The sequence below is a fragment of the Zootoca vivipara genome, chromosome 9, assembly GCF_963506605.1.
Source record: "Zootoca vivipara chromosome 9, rZooViv1.1, whole genome shotgun sequence".
Taxonomy (NCBI): domain Eukaryota; kingdom Metazoa; phylum Chordata; class Lepidosauria; order Squamata; family Lacertidae; genus Zootoca; species Zootoca vivipara.
Window position 1 is genome coordinate 20,014,434 of NC_083284.1, and position 23,220 is coordinate 20,037,653.

The 23,220-nt window shown below is 41.2% G+C and overlaps 1 protein-coding gene across 1 annotated transcript in view; it reads right to left on the reverse strand.

The window, feature by feature from the left end:
• STPG2 (sperm tail PG-rich repeat containing 2) overlaps positions 1-23,220 on the reverse strand; it is a 217,468-nt gene that overhangs the window by 71,031 nt on the left and 123,217 nt on the right. The window contains exon 12 of the mRNA XM_060278456.1: positions 19,352-19,482. Coding sequence (XP_060134439.1) covers positions 19,352-19,482 — 131 coding nt within the window. The remainder of the gene's footprint in view (positions 1-19,351; positions 19,483-23,220) is intronic.

The window sequence follows — 23,220 nt, forward strand, 5'->3', positions numbered from 1 at the left end:
CCCATCATCGCTAGTTAGCTGGACCAATGGTCAGGAATGATGGGAACTGTAGTCCAAAAACAGCTGGAGGCACAAGTTTTGGGGAAACTGTTCTAGATTTTTGAGGGAAAACACTAGAATGATAGCCAAGGGGGGTGAGAAGCATAAATATAGAGTAACGGTGCCACAAGTCATTGTTCTTTATTGTTCTGACACTTTGTGAGAAACCTGTCGCTCCCCTGCCCATGTTGTTTGGACTCCAACAGGAAAGTTCTAGCACAGAAGCAACTGGGCGGCTGCAAGTTCTTTACCAGAGCTTTAGCCAGTTTTAACTAATGAGGGGGCAAACTCCCCAACTCCGGCTTCAAATAACAGTCCAAATAATAGGCTGGATGGTCAACTTGTGGGAGGGAAGATTTAAGATTTAAATCTTAAGATCTAAGGCATTACTACAGGTGCCGCATAATACCCGATCCACATTTATATGAACTCAATCACTTTTTAGAAGACATCTGAAGGCAGCCCTGTTTAGGGAGGTTTTCAATGTTTAATAGATTATTTTATTTCATTTTTCTGTTGGAAGCCACCCAGAGTGGCTGGGGAAACCCAGCCAGATGGGCGGGGTATAAATAATAAATTATTGTTATTATTATTATTAGTGTGGCGGCATCTATACTTTGGAACTCCCTGCCTATTGATATCAAGCTGACACCTTCACTGTATTCTTTTTGGTGCCTGCTAAAAATATACCTGTTTAGACAAGCCTGCCCAGCTGCTTAGAAAGTTGGGGTAATGTTAAGCGGCTTTAGTATTTTAAACTTTTGTATGTTTTAAAGTAGGGCTGCTGCATTTTTTTTCTTGATTTTGGTATTTTATCTTTTCAAAACCGCTCTCGGTTTTTGTTTTTGTTTTACAATCAAGCAGTGTATATTTTTTTATAAAATAAATAAATAATGAATAAGTTGTTCTCTAGCTTGACTTGGAGAAAAATCTAAGCTGTAGAAAAGCTCACAGGTTCATCACTGTTGCTTGTATTTGCAAATATAAATGTTGGCGACAACACTAAATGTAACCACATTTTATAGTTACCCCCCACACTGCTGTCACTCTGGTAAATATCTTCCATTCCAGATCAATCAGACCCATCAATAATTTGAAACCAGGCAAACCAAACTTTTGAAAAATTCGCATCAAAGTATTATATTTCCCTCCTAAGTATTTTATACACAAAGTATTAACTTTGAGACCATTACTTCTATTCTGAAATGTGTATTTCCGGGGGCGGGGGGAGGCTTCCAGTATCTCTAAGTACGATTGTACTTGCAGGCTCTGCCATAGCAAAAGAAAATATTACATCAATAAAATTATAATTGTTTGACACTAACCGTTTGCCAAAACAAACAATTCCACATAACAAACAAGCACCATAAATATGGCTGTCATCTTAAATTAAATCTCTTTCCAAAAGGCTGGAAGGAGTTCTTTGAAATAATGCCATAATGCAGCTGTTCAGTGTGTTTCTTTTTAATGAAACATCCTATTGAGTCTGATTATTCCTCTAACTTGAAAATTACAGCTTTGAATGATTATGAATCTCCTTAAATACATTCATGTGACTCATTGTAGACATTTCTGAATCTATAATTATTTCCTCAACATATTAAAAGTATAGAATGAACTGTAAATCAGGGATATGTTTTTTAAGAAAAGAAAAGGAAAACCCTAAGTGTTAAACATCAGAGGTGTAACTTTAGGTTTTGAAGGGAGGCGGTGGAAGCAAGATTTCATGTGCAAGGCCAAAATTGAAAGTATATAGCCATTTTTATTAGCCTTATGGGTTTTGTTCTCACAGTGTACACCTGTGTAAAATGTGGTGAGCTTTATAAACCACTTGGTGAGCATGAAAAGCGGCATTTGACTACTTGAAATAAATACATAAAATTTGACTCATGGTCTCCCTGATCCAAAACCACATTCTATCAAGACAACATATATGAACGTACATCTCTAGGCTGTTCTGCCAGTATTTCCACAGTGCTTAGTGGTCTAGTGTTTTTACAGGTTCCACATCTCAAGATGTGAAATGTACCTGCTTCATAAATAGCATTTTGAGAACCAGTAGGTCAATCGCTATCAGGCGGAAAGCTGTTATAAAATGGCAGCTCTGACTGAAAAGGTAATTTTGAAACCAATTCACTTAAGTTTGAAATGATTTCCATAAAGAACTTTCATTTTACATTCTAAGAATTAAATAAGCTACTGTTTCTAATGAAAAGGTGTAGTTCATATATCTATTTGTGGTGAAACTGAAGCAGCATCTTATACATTTATTTCTAAAAGAGGAAACTAGAAGACTTCCAATAAGTGTATTGTTAGTTAAGTGTAAGATACCACATTCTTTTCTTTTTCTCTTAACATTTCTGGAAGCAACATACAAAGCCAAAGTTAACCACACTACAGGTATCAATTCTTTTTTTACAGATAGATACTTGGCATGGTGATGCCTTATATTTCAGACAAATCTGGTTGCAGATTCAAAGCCTGAACAAATTTTGTGGGCATTACGGTAACACTTGAGGCTATTTGGTAAAATTCCCAGGTGTGACATACTGATGGGCTGGTAAGTAATTATAAAGCCAAGCTTAAAATTGTAATTATGTTCAAAAATGTTTCCATTAATTTTCAAGGGGCTCCATATTTTTCTGGCAATTATTAGAATGGAAAGGAAATTGTGTTATTCATAATCTGCACATTCACTTATAGATTGCCCTGGACTCTAGAGCATTTCATTTGTTTAATGCATACTGATGATCTATGGTACACAGCATAGTCTGAAGCAGAGCTGTTGAACTCCTTCTTTTTTTTTCAATTTGGATAGTGCATCCGGGCAAGCGTTTAAGTAAAATGGAGAGCATTAAAATGCAAAATATCTTGCTACGGTAGATGGATGAGTTGAATTACATTGACATTTCTTCCTACCCTGATAAATATCTTTCTGACCTTAGACATTACTATGTAACCGACCACTGCAGGGCACCACAGCTAATACAGACATCATTGGGCCTAGAAAATAACTTCTTTGTGTTACAAGTGTGTGTGATTTTCTGCCATTACCAGGATGCTATGGATTGAAATTGGAAGACAGATCTGTTGACACATTAGATAACCGTGCTCTGTCCAAAAGCTACACGGGGTAGCTTTAACAGAGAGGAAAGAAATTCCAGAACGGGTCCCATGTCATGCCATCAATTACAATGCTGTCATATTAATGGCTAAGGGGCGGCAGGGGAGCGATGACAATAGGTGCATTCATCTTGCTAGTGCTCTGGAAAAGGTGCACCTGTACCCCAGTGCACTTTGTCTCCTGCTGTCCCCCGATGCATCTGATACTGGGAATGTTACCTATCTGTCATCGCTTCCAGCTGAAAGGCACCTTGACTATAGTTAATGGCTGTAACTGGAACAAATGTGGCTGCTTCCTCTTCCACACAACCCAGATTTTTTTGTTACGAAGCTCAAATATCAGGAATAAATAATACCCCTGGATAAGAAAATACAAAGAATAGGCTACTATATTTATAACATAGATTACTAGCAACATTTGAAATTTTTGGTTCCCCACACCTATTTGCCTAGCTCATATTATAACGCAAGTATTATTTTTAAACTCTCTGACAATGCTTATTGTTGTTCTTGTTTACCCAATTCCAAATTGAGTCAGGGAGGGGGGCTGATCATCATTTTATTATGCATAGAGTTGTGTTCAATTAGATCCTATTCTCTGTATTCCTTTGTTGTTGGATGCTGAGATTGTGCATTTCATATGGCTAATTGGACTGATTTTTTATATATATATTTGAACACTACACTGATCAAAGGAGTTCAGATCGAGCTAGGATTTTAAAACATGCATTTCCAATTCATGTATCATAAGAGTTAGATCACCTGATCATATTCTTACACTTTGTATTGATTTGGTACAGTATAAGCATTATATGAGAAAAACACCTACTACTTTCATACTATTTGAATCTCCCTGATTAAGAATATGAAAAAGTGGTTAGTGTATGTGAATGTGGTAGAAAATCTCTCTGTGTGTGCATGTGGAGGGGGTGTTGCAAGTCCCACCCTCAATTAGAACAGTCTTTTGCACATTCTCAGGGCATCTGAGTATTGGAAATTAACCCTGCAGAGCCTTTCCTGACTCCAGTGGAGATTTTCTGCTAGTAGCTCCCACACACCCATCACTGAGGCGGGTTTGCTTCAGAAGCTACCTTATCCGACACAGAGAACTGGTGCATCTAACTCAGTACTGTCTACATCGTCTGGCAAAGGTTCTCCAGGTTTCAAACAGGCAGCCTTACCTGGAGGTGCTGGGGATTGAACCTAAAATCTTCTTTGTGCAAAGTACATGGTCTACCAAGATATTGCCCTTCACTAATTCTTTGAGAGGGAGCAATTGGCAGGGAGAGCTGGCTGGTGGTGGCAAACACATCAGCAGTCAGGGCCAAACTTTAAGAGTCATTTGGTCTAAGTTTGTAATGGACCATGGATTTCCAGTTGGAAGGGTTTATATTGCAACATCTCCCATTCCAGAACTTGGCACCAAAACATCACTGTTGTGGTTGGCATCACTATTCTCACCTGGTTTAGCCAGCCAATTGAAGCCATTTACCGGGGTATGGATGCTGTCACATGCTTTAAGGAGCCACTAGTGAGAGCTAAGTGGGGGTGCAGTGGGTGTGGCCTGCCCCACGTGTCACCACTGATGGGGGTGACAAAATGCTGGGAGGCCCTCACCGCGGGGCCTGCTGTGCGCCCGAGCCACGCATCTCTCCTGGGAGAGACGCGGTGGCTTGGGTGTGTGCAGGCTCCACGCTGCCCAAACGGTGCACCCGCTGCCTCTCACCCCCCCCCCAGCTCTAGGGCGGCTGACTGGGAGGAGGCATGCAAAAGCAAAAATCACGACAAATATCTATCTCAAATGAATCCAAAGGGGGAAAAAACACAATCACAAAAAAAGAATACAAACAAACAAAAACATATACCTCATATCAGATGGGCGCAGAAAAAAAGAAAGGAGAAAAAGAAGAAAAAAGTATAAGATAAAAGGAAAAAGAAAAAAAAAGAAAAAATTAAGATTTGACTTCCAATTTACCTCTCTGTAACTCATAAGATTAGATTCTATTTCATGGCACGGTTCTTAATTTATTTACATCATTATCCCTCGAATATTCCATTTCGGGCTCAGGTACGATCTGCTGGTTGGCTTAATTAATTTGTTTCTAAATATTCGTAAAATATCCTCCATTCCTTTTTAATTTTTTGTCTCGTCTGTCCTCTAATTCTTCCTGTGAATTTTGCTAGCTGTGCATATACTTTCATTAATAATTGCCACTCAAGTTTGCTGGGTATGTTGTTGCTTTTCCAATTTCTCGCTAACAGAATTCTTGCCGCTACTATTCCATACATCATCAGCGTTCTGTTAGCGCTTTTAACATTCTCAGGAATTATGTTCAACAAAAATACCTCTGGTTTCTTTTTAAATGTGGTTTTTGTCATTCTCTTAAGTCCCTCGTAGATCACACTCCAACATACCTGCCAAGTTCGGGGCGTAAAGATCCGGGATCGGCAGTGGCGCTTCGCCCTTCTATGGGCACCAGAAAATGGCGACGCCAGCGCCGGAAGTCGCTTCCGCGCATGACCGGAAACACGTAAAGCGACTTCCGGCGCCGGCGGCGCCATTTTCTGATGCCCATAGAAGGGCAGATCGCCACCGGAAGTCGCGTCACGCAACTTCCGGTCATGCGCGGAAGCGACTTCCGGCGCCAGCGCCGCCATTTTCTGGTGCCCATAGAAGGGCAAAGCGGCACCAGAAAAATGGCCGCCGGGCAGAAGCCGATTTAAGGGACAATACCGGGATTTTTCACTAAACGGGAGACCGCCGGGAAACGGTAAGAAAAAAGGGGTTTTCCTGGCGGAAACGGGATACTTGGCAGCTATGCACTCCAATACTTACTTATCTTGCAACATTTCCACCACATATGTATTTGTGTACCTGTTTCTGTTCCACACCTGCTGGTTGTAAATATTTTCTAATAGCTATCTTTACCATAGGCGGATATGGCCCATGGGCTTTTATTTTTTCCAAAAAAAGGGATTAATGAGATTTGAATACATTCAGAATAACAACAGATATTCAGTGAGAGCTCTGAGGATTCAACCTAATGGGTTCAAGCCAGAGATAGATGAATTTGTACAATGGGGCTTGTCATACTCCTCTCTACCAGTATAACCCCATAAAAAGGCACTCCAGAGTGTCAAAGTACCCTCTGGAACCCTGGGTGATGAGGCCCTGAAGGCAGGACAGGAGCATTCAGTGGGGGGTGTCCCACCAAGCAAAAGTATCTTTCTGCTCAAGCAACACATCTGTGGATCCAGGACAAAATTCTAGGTGTTCTAAGGTATTATTACTCCTAACATTTAACATAACATTATGTAACATTATGTTTATTTGGTTACCTGCACAATACATTTTGTATATATTGTTGAAGCACCAGCTTCTGGGTTAGGGTGGGTTATTTTATTAGGCATATATATGTTGTTGCTATATGCATGAAAAAATTAATATAAATAAATATAATAATTATAACTGTAATATAACTATAATTGCAACCCTGAAATATTGGAAATGTGGGGGGAGGAGACAGGAAACAAAGTACTCTACTAGCTGCAATGCTGTTAACAATTCAGGGAGCACCTACTGTATATTCCTGCGTATAAAACTACTTTTTAACCCAGGAAAATCTTCTCAAAAGTCGGGGGTCGTCTTATACGCCGGGTCGTATTTCTTATCCAGTGAGTATATCCCAAACTCAATATTTTAACTAGAAAAGTTGGGGGTCGTCTTATACGCCCAGTCGTCTTATATGCCGGAATATACGGTAGATTGGGCACAATCGCCAACAGGTTATTGTGTCTTGAATTTACATAGCATGGTTCTTATTTAGAAGGACGTGTGGAGACATCACTTAGGATCTTAGATATTTTAACCTGTGCAGGGTACAGGTCAGGCTGATATGCCAGAAAGCAGCTAAACCTAAGTGATAACCTTTTTGGTCTCTCTCGCTTGTGTTTCCCCCCCCCCCTCTGTTTCAATATTTTGTATGATTATGGGACAAAAGGGAAAAGTACAAGATGGGAAGACAGCAGAAATAAACACCATTCCTTCAATAAGGAAAAGGTCTCGCCATGAGGCCAGTAAAAGGGCATCAAAGGTTAATAGCCACAGGAAAGTCAGTCAATTTCCCATTTATTTCCACAGCATCTTGACCGCTGCTCTCAATGCCCTGGCATTGTTATGGAACGGTGTGACATGCAAATATAAGCATAACATAATTGGGACACAAAAAGATGCCAAGGAGTTGAGCGACTGGCTTCCTTTATTTTGAACAATAAGGATTGGTTTTTAGCTAATCAGAGAGCACAGGAGACTTCCACACCTATGGGAAGTTCAAGTGATTAGATATAATGGCCCTTCCAGCTGAAATGCCTTCAAACACTCCAGCCAATTTGTCTTGTGCATCTGAGACATGATCTCTTGTAACACAAAGAAAGATCAGTCAAACGTGTGACAGTATGGAAAATGCAGGCTTCCTGAAGTTTTGGCTGCTCAAAGCATTAGTGGGTTGTTTTGTTTTGTTTTGCTGTTGTGCTTTAACACCATAAACTTTTGATTTCATATGGTACATATTAGAAAGCTTAGCTCAAGAGATCTCTACAGGCACAGCATATCACAAATGTAGATGAGATGGGGAGAACCCTGATTTCCATGAGAGCATTTCCCTCATAATGATAATAATGATTGGGCCCATCTGTTTAGTGCTAATTTAATGGTATTTGTGAGTGGCTAAAGATGGGTTTTAATTAAGTCACGTATTTGTGTCTGTCTGTGTTTTAGTTCCTACAGGGTCCATTTAAAACTAAAATGGGATTTGTGAAGATGTGACTTAAGAGGGCAGCTTGGGTTAAGCAGTTAATTTAGCAACTTGGTACAGTGTTATTTGCTCAATATAGGCAAACAGTCCAGGAAAGTTAATGGTTTCCCTTCCATTCTTAAAGCATTAGCATAATACAGAAAATAAGAACAAGCAGAGGCACACCTAGGGATTGGTGAATCTGACCGGAGTGTGTGGCTTATATGCATGTGGCAATGTGCTTTTGCAGTAAAATCAAACATGGGAAAAGCTTCCCATTCTTCTTGCACCAAGACAGAAAGCTGTGCAAAATTTGTACCCTTCCTCCTCGCCTCACCCTCACTCCAGATGCAAGTACTTCGATTGCGTAAAATGTAGTAATTTCTAAAAGTAATTTTTAAAAAAGGACCCTAACTAGGAAACAAGAACAAGTCATGCATAACTTTCCTGTGTTTCTAACATAGGTTTAGAATCAGAGTTCAGGTTACAGTCAAAAGTTCCCACCCCCCAAAAAAAGTTATAGATCCAAATAGATGTGTTTGGGATTGGAGATTTAGAGCCCAAACCAACACTCCCGAGTGGCTGTGGCATGATCAGGTCCCACAAAAGAATACCCAGACAATCCTCCACAACCCAACTTGTGTTGCTGCTTTCAGTGGCAGCTGGCCTGGAACCAGATGATCTGGCTGCATTTGTGGTTCCTGGCCTGAAGCTGTGGCAACTTTTCTCATCAATCACAACACCATCAGAAAGTTCTCGCATAACCAAGAGAAACTGACATTTGGGGGAAACCAACCATTATTTCTAAAGTCAAAAGGTTTCTGACCTTTATAATATGGTAGGCAGCACATAAATATTGGAAAACAAGATGGAGGTATTACTGTACTCAGGGAAACCTCGAGTTTTGCCTTCCCAAACACAGTGCAGTGTAGTGAGGTGATGGCGAGACTGGTCCCTAGGGCAAGGTAATGCAGGTCCCCCCACCCAAGTATTTTTTTCTGCACCTGAAAATCCAAAGCTGTAGCCCAGAAATTTTGTGTTGTCCTTTCCCTAGTAATAACCATACATTTCCTATCATTCAGAAATTCCCTGGAGTGTTTTCTGCCCATCCCCTCTGTTGCCCAATTTTCCCCCTCCCCTCCCAACAGGTGGGCGGGGTTTGAGACACCAAGCGGGCTTACCTGGACCGGTGCCTCCCACCTGCGTTAGGGTGTATCGTCCCGCCCTCAGCCTGGGAGGACAATGGACGGACAGCTGGGGGTGGGGCAAGGGCCAGAGGAAAGAGTCCGACCCCTTTGGGCAAACCTCACTTTGTTTCCTCCTCTTCCAGGTTCAGGACGTGTTCCGGTGAGCAGCCAGGTTGAGTTTTATTGCAGTGTGTGCACATTTAGGTTGGTTGGTCCTGTCTCAGTTCTCTCTTTGTGTCATGGTAAGGGAGGTCCAAGCTGATTAGCAATGTAAATGACCACTCATTTGGCCTCCCCAAAGCATCCATCACCCCTACGGCATAATCTTCCCTCAGGAAGTGCTCAGCCACTCCTTCATTTCAGCTTTCCACCCATTCAAGATAAGAAATGCCAAACAACCCTCAGCCATTCCAGGCTCCAAGGGCAAGCAAGGATAGTGAGGGTACTGAGCATTCAAGAAAAACAAAATGTAGTGGTAAAGAGACTTTCCTGACTTCCAATAGTGAGTAATGTTCCAATTATTAACCAGCTTTCAGAAGTATCAGTCATTTTCTGTGGGTGGCACACAGATGCAGGGATGATCACATTACTGTGAACTGAAGAGGAAATAGTCCAACTATGCTAGCACTCTGAAATTCACAACAGAACTTCAAAGAATTGTGCCAGCAAAAGTGTATCCAAAAACAAGTTCTGGCAAAGTGTTCTCCTAGGATGTAATATAGCTTGAAGAGAATATTGTTTGCGTCTGCATCTATCCCCAGAGCAACTTTATAATGTTCATGCACATTATCTAAAACAAATCTGGAAACTGAACTAAATGTTTGACGTTCTTACTCCAACAAGAGAATCATATACTCAAGAAATTACTCGATACCTCTAGTCCCTCCGAGTATGCACAATATTATTATGTGGGGGGAGGAATTGATGGCAGTCCAACCAAGCAACAGGATTTATATAATATGCTATGCTCTCAAGAGTCCTCCTAATGTCTTCCAAAAACTCTTCCACATGCTAGATTGATGCCTAGACAAAAACTGCTCCCTTTTACAGACAGTGGAAATGATCCTTTTGTGGCACATTTCTATAAACAAAATACCTTGCAAACAATAGCCTCCATATTTGAATAGCAACATTTAAGAGAACCCAAACTATGTTAAGAAAGCCTCAGCTACAGAGATACCATCCTTCATTCTCCTTGCAAAGCTCGGTGCATACATACCCATGCCAAGACGAGAAGCGGCTGATGTAGATATAAACACAGAGGCTCCTGGCCAATGGCACAGCTGTTCACTGTAGAAGCATAGCTTTTTGATTCATGCTGTGGAGGTGGTCAGATTCTTTATTTGTATAATAAAGTCATCTTCTAAGCATTAAGCTGGAGTGGTGGCTGCAACACACGGCAGTAGAGATTTGGAGCCCCAGCTGCTCTTTCTTCCAGTGCTTCAACGACATTTCACTAACTCATCGTTTCGGCCCTTACAGCATCATGATGGGCTTATTTTCAAAGCTCCAATTGCAATTAATTTGAATCCATAACGTTTTGGCATACCACAGCAAGCTGAAGAATGCTATTAGGGTTGTGTGCTGGAACCAAATGAATAATTTACTCTCACAGGAAAGCAGAAGCTAACATCCCACCAACATATACAGTTTGGATGCTACAGAGAGCTCTGCATGTTCCAGTATAACAGCATTGTATATTTTCACTTGCAGCCTTCTACATTGACTCATCTGCTGAGGAAACTTTGTATTCTGGTCTAAGTCTCAAAGGATTTGACACGCATTCAGGGGAAAATACCGTACTTATTCAGCTCATGTGTACCCAAATAAGACTTTTGGGCCTCATTGTTGCCCTGAGAGAGAGAAAGCGCTAGAAGACATCTCACTGTGACTGCACATTGTGGAATATTAACAATGGCTAGAAGCTGTCTTTCAGGGAACAGTGCCCTTCCACTACTAATCTCCTCACTGAGGAACCCCTGTTAAATTTCTGAGGAACCCAAGTTCACTGAAACATGCAGCATCAAACCATGGCAATCATAATGCCCTGTTTCTATTATTACAATTTTAATACGTTGAAGGGTCTTAACCTTGTAAAAGAAAATGAAACAGTTCTAAAATCATCAGCCAGCTCTCAAGGCCTAGTGGCACCAAATATTTCTGTGTAGTTCGCAGCTGAAGCAAGCACTCATTACTATTATTAGCAGTAACTGATTTTAAAAGCCTCAGGTTCAAGGCAGGAAAATATAAAGCAAATGATTAAAAACTCATCTGATTTTCATAAACTTATGAAAGCCCTAAGGATTAATGAATTAATTTGGTTGTCATATTCCGCAACCAAGGAAGTCTCAAAGTGGCTTACAACAGAAGTAATATACAATACATTACATACATTACATCAAAACAATGCTACCCACAACAGCCAGTTATAAAACAAGAATACCCTACCATACCCAACAAGAAGATAAACACCTAAATCAAGCCCCAAATCAGAACAATGTTATTGCCCAAATGCCTGGGGAAATGCCTGGCTCCCGGTATGTTTCCGAGTACAATTCAAAGTGTTGGTGCTGACTTTTAAAGCCCTAAACGGCCTCGACCCAGTATACCTGAAGGAGAGTCTCCACTCCCATCGTTCATCCCAGACACCGAAGTCCTCCTCCGAGGGTGTTCTGGTGGTTCCCTCACTGCGAGAAGTGAAGTTACAGGGAACCAGGCAGAGGGCCTTCTCGGCAGTGGCTGTGGAACACCCTCCCTTCAGATGTCATGGAGATAAAGAATTACATAACTTTTAGAAGTCCTGTATCGGGAAGTTCTTAATGTTTGATGTTTTATTATGTTTCGATATATGCTGTAGCTAAGCTGCCCAGAGTGGCTGTGAAAATCCAGCCAGATGGACAGGGTATAAATGATAAAATGATTATTATATTACTATTATTAAAAATATCTTCACCTCGCACCAGAAAGTTGACAGTGTTGGTGCCAGGAAAATTTCCCGGGGGGGGGGGGGGGGGGGGGTGATCCAAAAAACATGTGGCCTCTATCAAAAAGACCGTCCTCTGGACATCCCTGTAGGTTCGTACGGGGAAAGACAGACCTTTAGGTATCAGGGCTCCAAGCCATATAGGGCTCTATAGGTCAAAGATAAGCCTTGGAATTGGGCTTAGACACAAACTGGCTGCCCGTGCAATCAGACCAGCATTGGTGTTATACGCTCAGACCATCTGGTCCCAGTAAAAAATCTGGTTGGCAGGTTCTACCTTAGCTGCTGTTTCCAAACCATCCCCCCCCCCAAAAAAAGCAGCCCAGGGTATAACATATTGTAGTAATCTAACCTAGAACTTACTAGAACATAGAACTAAAGGAAATAGGAAGAGTAATCTCATTGTATCTTTCTGTCCTGAACCATGGCAGATGCTAGCATGTAGTCTGGCAGTCTGGGAAACTAACAGCTCCAAAGTCCAGTCAGGCCAAGTTCTCACCTCTGCAGCCAACCCAGGGGTCAGAGTACCTTGAAGTCAGCCATGTACGGGAAGCCTGGCTCTGGTGATGGGTCCATCAGCCCTGGTTCCTGTGTACTGACCCCCATCCCCTCACCAACCTCTGTCGCCCGGTATTTTCCACACCAAATTCTCCTTTCCCATCCCCAGCCTGCCCCGGGGTATGTCCCAGTCATGGCTACCACTCATCACCAGGATCCTCTTCCTCCTCCCCACTATCCTGCCAGTTCACAACACTTTTAGTCATTTGTATAAACAGAAATTTGAAAGTCGCTGCAATGTATTGGTAACTTTCGTGAAAATAGTAAGGCTCCAGCTAGCAGAAAGTTGGCCACTGCTTATGATTCCGCATCCCTATTTAAGTTCTTGTATGTACTAGGCTTACAGTGTAAGGAAGAAGCTTTAAATAAATATTATGTATGATCCATAATAATGTCTAACGAAGTAGCAACATTAGACTATTACGCTGTACGCTTATTGAGACATGAACTACTTATGCACCATTTTAAGCTATGAATGCCAGGCACAACTGTTGTGTCAGAGAAATAAAAATTAAAACAAATATACTGTTCATAATAAGTTACTAAGCAACACGTAACAGTCTAGCAGAAATATTTCTCAATGTGTCTGTTCTATTTTGAATCTTATTTTGAAAGCTCTCATATTACAGCCTACACTAGGCCAAAGATCAGTTTAATAATACATTTTCTAAAGGCAGCAAAATGTTCTACATATGAAAAATAAAAGGAAATTTTGCATTCTAAAGCTTTCATGTAGATCTTCTCGAATACTAAAAAAGATTTGACATACCACCAACTTTCCCACTGTCAAATTAAAGAAGTGCCTATCATTCAACATGACAGAAATGTCATAAAGTTGGCTAACAGGTAGAAATTGTTTCAAAATGATGGATTAATTTGCATGCACTGTATATAAATTGACCATTGCTGCCTGTGTTAACATATCTGAATATATTTAGTAAAATAAAGTATATATTATGCCACTGGGTTTCTCATAAGCAGTGCTATAATTGAAATATCACATCAAAATGGAAAGGATTCAACCGTGTGTGTGTGTGTGTGTACGTATGTATGTATGTATGTATGTGTGCATGTATGCTTACGAGACATGTTTTCCATGCTTATGAATATGGACATCTGACTATTAAATACAGAATATTTATATATTTAAAATGCAATAAATGAATGCAACTATGGGCTACAACTGTATGAATTTGCATAGTGGGTTTCCAACGTTCTTAATTATGCTGTCTACATTGTCTCGTACACATGCTACCAAGATGAGAACTAGGAAACACTGTCTCTTGCTACTCACTTTGTACAAGCAACCCAGCCCATCTCAGCCCAAAACACTTTAAAAGTGGCCAAGGAGGCCCTCCCTGTCTGCATAAAATAACACCTTCATCCATGAACCCTAGGGCAATGAGGACATTGCTATACTAATTGGTTGACTGAGCCACCATCCCCTGACCATCCCTTTTCCCCTTGGGAAAGGACCGTAACTCAGTAGAAGAGAATCTGCTTTACATGCCAAAGGTCTCAGGTTCAAACTCAGGCATCTTCAGGTAAGACTGGGAGAGACCCCTGCCCCGAACCCTGGAGAGTCACTGCCAGTCAGCATAGACAATATTGAACTAGATAGACTAATAAAGGTAAAGGATAAAGGGACCCCTGACCATTAGGTCCAGTTGCGGACGACTCTGGGGTTGCGGCGCTCATCTCACGTTATTGGCAGAGGAAGCCGACGTACAGCTTCTGGGTCATGTGGCCAGCATGACTAAGCCACTTCTGGTGATCCACAGCAGCGCAAGAAAATGCTGTTTACCTTCCCGCTGGAGCAGTACCTATTTATCTACTTGCACTTTGACATGCTTTCGAACTGCTAGCTTGGCCGAAGCAGGGACCGAGCAACGGGAGCTCACCGCATCACAGGGATTCGAACTGCCGACCTTCTGATCGGCAAGCCCTAGGCTCTGTGGTTTAACCCACAGTGCCACCCGCATCCCTTTTAGATAGACTAATAGTATGACTCAAAAATAAGGCAATTCCTTGTGTTCCTAAATCTTTCCTTCCCTCCAAGCCACACTGAATATTCCCATGTTCTGCAGCGACCCGCTGAAAGCCTGAAAACTAACTGCAACTAATGACTGAACAACGACAACAACAAAAGCAACAGGGAAAAATAGATGAAAAAGCCTTCCCTCCTATAGCCAAGTTGGGAATGGGCACCAAAAATGAATGCTACTCAGCTCCACTGGGCCCAGCCACCCCTTCCCATTATTGGCTAAGCCATATGAGGGATCCATATGATACAGAGGGTGAGAAACAATCTATGGCCCAAAGAAATATGTGGAAACAATATAACAGTCAGGAGAGGGAGGGAAAACATACAAAGTGCTTTGCTACCACATGCAAAAATATAAGTTTTTGCTGTATTTAAAACAAGCAGTTCTAAGGGGTTTTAAAAGGCAATATGTCAGGACTTATCACCTAAGGGTTTATTCTCTTAATGCAACAAGCAGACATAACTTTTAAAATACAATCATACACAAAACAATTTACTGCTCCTAACACTACAAACCTTGCTAACATTTGATGCAAACACCAGTCAAGTGAAGGGTATCATTTACAGGCATTGGTATTTATTAGAAAATATTCCCAGAGGCAAGAATGGTCCCATATTTGCATGTAAATATCAACAAGCTTTGAAAGATATGTAGAGGGGGAAATTACAATGGCCTGGCAGTACTGTAGACGGGGAAAAGTGGAAGCCAGTTATTGCGTGGGAATTGCAGTGCCTGTTCAAACTGCAGCAAGATCAAGACCTTCCTCAACTCTACTAACAGTACACAGTGCTGTACCAAAAACTTTTTCACAAAGAGGTATTGTATGCAGTACAATGCCCATACCATCTGCTGTATATTGCAATGACCACAAGAGCTATTAAGAGCCACTTTTGTGAACATAAAAGCTAGCAAAATTGAAATTCTCTTAGGAATGCATTTTCAAGATATCAGACATAATGCAAAGATACTGAAGTTTTAGTGCTTATACAAGGTACAAGCTCAAGGTTTTGTACAAGTGCATTTTAAAAGGTATGTCTAATTGTTTCTCTAAGGCAGGCACCCCCAAACTCAGCCCGCCAGATGTTTTGGGACTACAATTCCCATCAATCCTGGCCACTGGTCCTGTTAGCTAGGGATGATGGGAGTTGTAGTCCTAAAACATCTGGAGGGCTAAGTTTGGGGATGCCTGCTCTAAGGGAATCCACTTTCTCTACACCATTCACAATAACCTTATACACCTCTATAATACCCTTCTCCTTTACTTGCACTTTACCCAAATGAAAAAGTTTAAATGCTGTAACCTTTCCTCATAGGAGAGTTGTTCCAGCCCCTTGATCATTTTTGCTGCCTTTTTCGGAACCATTTCCTGTTCCACAATATCCTTTTAGAGGTGAGGCAACCAGAACTATATACTGTATTCCAAGTGTGTTCACACCATAGATTTATATAAAGGAATCACAATATTGGCCATTTTATTCTTCAATCCCCTTTTCCAATGATCTCCAGCATGGAAGTTATCCTCCTCACAACTACCAGATACTGGGTCAACATTCGCATCCACCACAACCCCAAGGGCTCACCCAGTTACCGTCAGCGCAGATCCCACCACCATACATGTGAAATCGGGACTCTCTGCCTTCTGATAAAACTCTGGCACAATTCATTCAGGAAAACCTTTATCCAGGCATGCAGTTTGCTAATTCAGAAGGCAAGGTTGTCCTGTCAATTTGGTGAATGAACAGCAGTCAGCAGATGACTTTGGCTGCTTCTTGCTACCTGCCCGTTTGAAATGACTTCCTCCAGAGTTGAATTTGAAAGATGAAATAACAGGCATTTTAACAAGGCTAAAACTTCATGGATGTTTTAGGAGTGAGGGGACAGCCTTTGTATATAATATCACATGCATAATTGTAATTTTGTGTACAGTAGACTTACACACATTTAACTTGTACACGTTCAGCTTTACACACTTGGCAATCTCTCTCTCTCTCTCTCTCTCTCACGCACGCACACACACACACACACACACAGAGTGGGCTGGGAATGCCATTCCATCCACAAGGGGCCCTCAAGGTAGCTCACAGTAGCAACAATAAAATCTCAAAATCGAAAACCATTACAATTTAAAAAAACCCAAAAACATTTGCTGAACAACAAAATGCATAAATACACTTTTTGCTGCCTTCTAAAAATGAATTGTTAACCTGCTAGTTGGCCTGGTGTGGGCTGTAATGATGAAAGCATGCAAAATATAATTGAAACAGAAAGCTATATAGAGAAAAACTTCTGCTAGCCTGCATTCACAGTCAGAAAAAAAAAGAGCCAATCAGTGTTATCTTCCCAAACCCCGCTGGAACATGACAGTCTTGACCTACCTCCAAGAGATCATCTGCAATCTAGCCCTGTAGACTTGACAGGGAGAGAGCAATCCAGAAGCACAGTGTACAATAGATTGTACAATACAATTTTGTTAAGTGCTTAGTCTAAAAGGCACCTTTGTTCCCATTCTAGAAATATGTTTTACATAGTACAGCATACAGACCTGAACCAGGGCACAAAAAAGAAAGAAAGAAAGAAAGAAAGAAAGAAAGAAAGAAAGAAAGAAAGAAAGAAAGAAAGAAAGAAAGAAAGAAAGAAAGAAAGCATTTCTGTGCATGCCCTGTTTTCCTCATTTTTTCTACAGCCACTAAAGGACCTTTTGTGTTTTGAGATGATTAATGGAGTTTGGTTTCTCAGAGAAGAGGATTCCTTAGCCTTGTTGCACACTCTTTTTGGATGACAGTCCTGATAATGTGCTCTTTAGATATGAAGTGAGCTTAAGATACAGTTGTGAAATAGAAAAAAAATAACAAAATTTCATAATCCCTATGAAAATATCTGTGCTCTAGAGATCTTCCTCGCTTCTAGGAGGCACCAAGTACCCGAGCAGACTCAACTGTGTTAAGGTTGGTTCACTTAACTCACCTGCCCAGGTTTCAGGTAATGCACCCATCACAGTAAAATATCTCTGGTTCACAGGTGAGCTATGTGGGCCAAACATAGCCTAGTTGAGTCTGCCTGGGCTCTTGGTGCAGCACCAAGGAACCATGCTAATCCCTGCATCATTCCAATTTTAGTATATGTGCTGCCCAAGCGAGCAGTGGTGCAGCGCCAAGGAAGGGTCAGTTTGCTCTCACTCATAGATATGTTTAGGGATTTGTGTGAGGGAGTCTACCTGGCGTTGAGCCAGAGAGACAGAACAGGGATCTTGTGCTGCCCACTCCATGGCCCAACATCCTCCCTTGCCTGAGCTGATGGAGGAGGTCTTAATTGATCACTGATCCTCAACAGGGAGGAGACACCACTCAGGTGATATATCATGAGCTTTGCATACAGAAGGTGCCCGATTTAGTTTTGTGTGTCTCCAATTAAAGGATATTAGACAACAGGGCTGGGGATGATCTTTCCCTGGCTGAGAACCAGGAAAGCTGCTGCTAGTCAGCGAAGAGAGCACTGGGCAAGAACAACCTGCTTCATATGTATGTGTTTCACTTATGCAGGTGAAATTCATGAACTTAAACAAAAACGAACCCTCGGGGACATTTCATTATATTCTTATATTTGCAGATTTTTGAAAAGGGCAGAATTTTTATATAAAAGAGCAATCTAAGTACGTCAAGCCCCAATAAAAAGCCACTCCAAGTGCAGCCGGCTAATGCATATGTGTGCTGATTCAAATGACAAGCAGCAGGTGATGTAGAAAAGCCAACACCTTGCAATTTGCACATGTGCTTTAGGTTGTATGAATTGTTTGTCAAGTCACGGGGCAGTGAGATTTCAGTTCACCACCTCAAAACTCAAGATTTTCTGCATTTTCTTATGAATTTGGCTACACAGTTCCCTCCCTGGTGCAAGGGCTGCTACGTCTGCCTTAATTTTAAATAAAACCATTATTTATTACTTAGATGTCTATCCTGCTTTTTGTTCAAAATGATACTATATACCTTGAATTGGAAACCCGTGGCTTTTGAACCCGAGGTTGTTGAACTACAAGTCCCATCTTCCTGACCACTGGCCAGGATGGCTGGGAGTTGTGGTCTAACAATATCTGGAGGACCCCAGGTTCCCCAGGCCTGCCATATACAATACAGCAATGCCAACAGCCATCAAACCAAACACACTCAAAGCAAAAACCATACAACTGCAGGGCTCAGAAGATGACACTTCAGTCATCACAGTTCAACTCTAGAAGAGTTTGGGCCTTCTAGAAAAGAACCTGACATCATACAAAAGCGGAATTTGCCAAGCTAGTTTCTTTGTGCAGAGAATTCTATAAATCCATAAAATGGATTACCTGTTCAAAACTTGCACAAAACCAGATTAAGTCATATGAACTGTTGTCCCATTTATGTCAATCACAAAACAGTTATGGCAGTTCGATCAAATCGAATTCTGCCCCCCTACATATGCTGCAGCCAGGAACCAAAGTCATGTTTGCATTTCCCTGTCTTATTGTCAACTGAAAGCACCAATCTTTTGCTTTCCCACTGTTTAAATGTCTCAACTACAACAGCATCATAGCAGGTTGTTATGTACCGACATGTTTCTGATAAAAGATCACTGGCGAAGGCCCAATTAACATACCTCGTACGTCCCGGGTCCAGGAGTGACATCTTTTGCTTCTTTAAAACGTTCCACCTGGGAAACACATACCGCAACATAGGTAGGTGACTTCAACCTTAAGCTGCTTGTTTCTGGGCTGTATGACCCTGGTCCTAAAATGGGAATCGAGGGAAAGAGAATGAGATTAATTATTTTTAATGTGCGTGTGTGTGTTTTTTGGTAGAGGCTTGTTTGCATTTGCACTGAAGGCAGCTTCACTGTCAAAACCACAGGTCAGGACAGAAAAGTGAGAGATTGCCATCAGAATCTCAGAGAGCCATAAAAATGTACCAATAAAATAAATTGCATCATTACCACAATCTATCATGTTATTAACATAATATCTCCAATGTTTGGTGAATGAAAATATTACTAGTGTCCCAAATTATTTCTTTGCAGAATGATATGTATTTATTTGCTTGTTACGTATCTGACACTTCCTCTGGGGAAGCTCCAAACAAATTACACATTGGATCCTAGAAGTCTCCTACCCAGGGCATGGCCAGTCTGAGACATGTTTGGGTTTAACAATGCAACAACATCACGTGCCTTCAGGAAATTCTTAGGCACTGCTAGAAAAAACTCTCTACCCAGGTCAAGTAGTACTTGTGGGATAAGAATAAATTGCTCTTTTATGAGGTGTTTGTAAAAAAATATCTTGCTAAAAAAGAAGAAAAGGTACATTTCTGAGCAAGTAGCTTTTTCATTTTTCAAAACTATATGATGGGGCTCAAATAATGCAGCAAAGTGCATAATGTGTTGACAGTTAACAATGACAAAAAACGTGCTGTGACTTCAGGAAATTGTGCCTCACCAACTTGTACTTATTAAATGTATATTCCACCTTTCCTACAAGGAACTCATAGTAGTTTAGCCTCAAAACTCATCATTTGGGTAAGGCAACAAAATCTCAGCAAAGTACTTTATGTTAAGGATAAGACAAATCAGTCTCTCTCTGGTTCATATGACTTTCATATGAATTCACTCATAAATCTGTTCCATTTCCATATCGATCTCATTTTTTTAAAAAAAAAACCCACACAAATGCTTCACTCAAAGGCACACATATTGAAATGTATTTTATCTCCAAATGTGCATTTTACACTTTTGGGGTCTGAAAACTCAAACATCATGTTCCAATCTGCACATTAGTCCAAGAGATCAGATGGGGTTAATTTGCATCAGAATCCATAAAGATCAAATTCCTCAAGTATCTCCACTTTAGGTTTATTTACAAAATCAGCAAAGTGTCTTGTTTCAGTCCTGGCTATTGTGCCAAGCTAACCTTGAACAGAAATATTCCCCATCCTTCTACACTTTGCCCTCTATTTGTTGGTGGCTTTGCATGGTTCTTTCATTCATGGAAGGGATATCAGCGGCTGCTGCAGCTATAACCAGGATCCCATAGATCCACATGCTGTTTTGCCCTTTGTGGTAAGCAGCTGGAGAAGCAGAGCAGAGTGTTGTCTGAACAAGAAAGGCTCTGAAGTGACTGTGTCTACAGTACATCGGGGATGGGGACCTATGGCACTCCAGATGCAGCTTAACTGCGATTCCCATCATCTCTGACTGTTGGCTTTGGTGGTTGGGGCTGATGGGAGATGGGAGTTGGATGCTAACAACATCTGGAGGGGGAAAGTTCTCCATCCCTGGTCTACAGAGGCTAGTTCTCTGTTCCCTATAAATCTTCCCGTTCATACTGAGACTTTGTCTTGGCAACAAGGGTGTTCATTGTGTGCAACTGCCAGGAAGTTTTCCTTCCTGGGAATCCCAATTCTGAACCCATTACAAAGGCAGGAAACTCTTGCAGAATGTGATAGTTCTCATAGGTAGAATTCTTTGTGGGTGAGCTGTCACCCTACTTCTTAAGCCATCTCATTTCAGGCTCCAGCTGTAACACGGTCCATTTCCTAGCTAAAGTACATCATGGAGGTTCCCTCCACAAAACTTCCTGTTTGCGTTTAACCCACAGCCAGGACAAACACAAAAATCACAATTCTTGGGCATCCTATACCACAACCAAGATGGGTTAAAATGTGATGTGTGGGTTTAAATTAAAAGGGACAGGTGAGGAAGACAAGAAACCCTGCCTTGTGCTGTAATGTTTTTATAATATAAATCATTTAGATGGTATAGGATAAAACAAACATTCATGTACAAGGCAATCTGATGCCCATTATCTTGTTACATTCCTTAAGAAGAATCTTCTTCTGTACATTTAACACTGGAAACATTCATTTTGTAACACCATCCTAGGACATAGTTTCCATTATACCTATCCTGCTGCTTATGTGATACAGGTCAAAGACTTGCATTACCAGCTTCTTTTAGCACTAGTTGAAAACTGAATTATGCAAAAGCTATCTACTCTTTATTTACCAAAATGCCACATTTTAATCACAGGTCAACAAAGAATAAAACTTTTTCATTCCACAGCAAGCACCTACGAAAAGCCTGCCTCTGTTGTGATTGCTACGTAATGGGAAAATCAAGAGAAGGTGATTCTTATAATTATATACTTTCTGGCCCTATGCGGGTTCACTCTCTATGAAATGTCAACCAATGCTACAGGGCAAATGCAGCACAGAACAAGAGCAATGGGTAATTTAAAGTGAAAATCTATGCTGCTGGCCCCTCGGTGGGAACATTTTCAGTACAGTCAAGGAAGGCTGGAAAATGATTGCATCACAAAATGGAGCTTTAAAAATCAAACACACATTTTCTTTGCGGTAGAAGGCAGATTTGTGGGTCCTGTATCATTCAGTTGCTACCCACTTTACTGCTGGCTCCTGTTATGAGCTTATAAAAAGTGGATGTTTAAAACTGAGTCCGGAATCGAAGGTGTAAAGGGCATAGAACGAATCTGTAACTATGAAAACAAAAGGTGCTGCGCTAAGCTGTTAGGTGTTTCCACTTATGCCAATAAAGGCCAATAACAACGAATAACAAGCTGTTTCCATTTGGATTATTTTTTTTAAGGAACAGAAGAAAAGAAAGAGACTTTTGGCACCTGGGAGATTAATTTATTGTAGTGTGAGCTTCCATAGTCAAGGGCTGACCTCATCAGTTGCAAGAGATATGCACTGAATGGAGAGGAAGGTTATCAGATCCAGAAGAATCCTGACAGCAGTGACATCGCAGGGCTTTGCCATTCACTGTTAAGGCCGGAGGGGTAGCGCATACAGTGAGATGGGTCTTGGGACGTTCTGGTGTACTATGCATGGTTAATCTGGTTCATTTTAAGGAGGCAGAGTGAGAAGTCATGGGGAAGGAAGCTGAAGCTAGAAGAGAAAGGAAGAGACCACATAATGACGGCTGGGGTGAGGGGGTGACACTACGGCTGGTGTGCTGAGGATAATATACTGCATGAAAGTAGATGAGAGCAATCTCCCGTTGCAGTTAAAGTCATCTCACTGGGTCCTATGTTTTTCCTTTACACGTCAATCATTCTTGGATAAAAGTAGCAAGATTGTGCTCCATAAAATTAGCTAATTTTAATCTGCACAAGTGTCATTGGTCTGGTGTGTGTGTGTGTGGTGAGGGATGTACGTGCGCCACACACATGAAGCTATTCTTGTGATATATAAGAACCAGTTAACAATAATGGACGTTTACAAGGTGATGTTAAAGTGACCTTATTTATTCCACAGCAAGTGTCAAGTGGCTCTTGAGTAATGTAGTCACATGGTATTCTACTCTGAAGTAACAAGGGAGCAATGAGGCAGTCAAGAGGAGTGTTTGTAGTGTGTCTGTGTTGCAATTATCCTCTTGCTCTCTGCCTTCAACTCATTTTGATATAAATGACCTTTCAGATTAGGGTCATACACAAGCCCTAGGGCTTGGAAAACGAT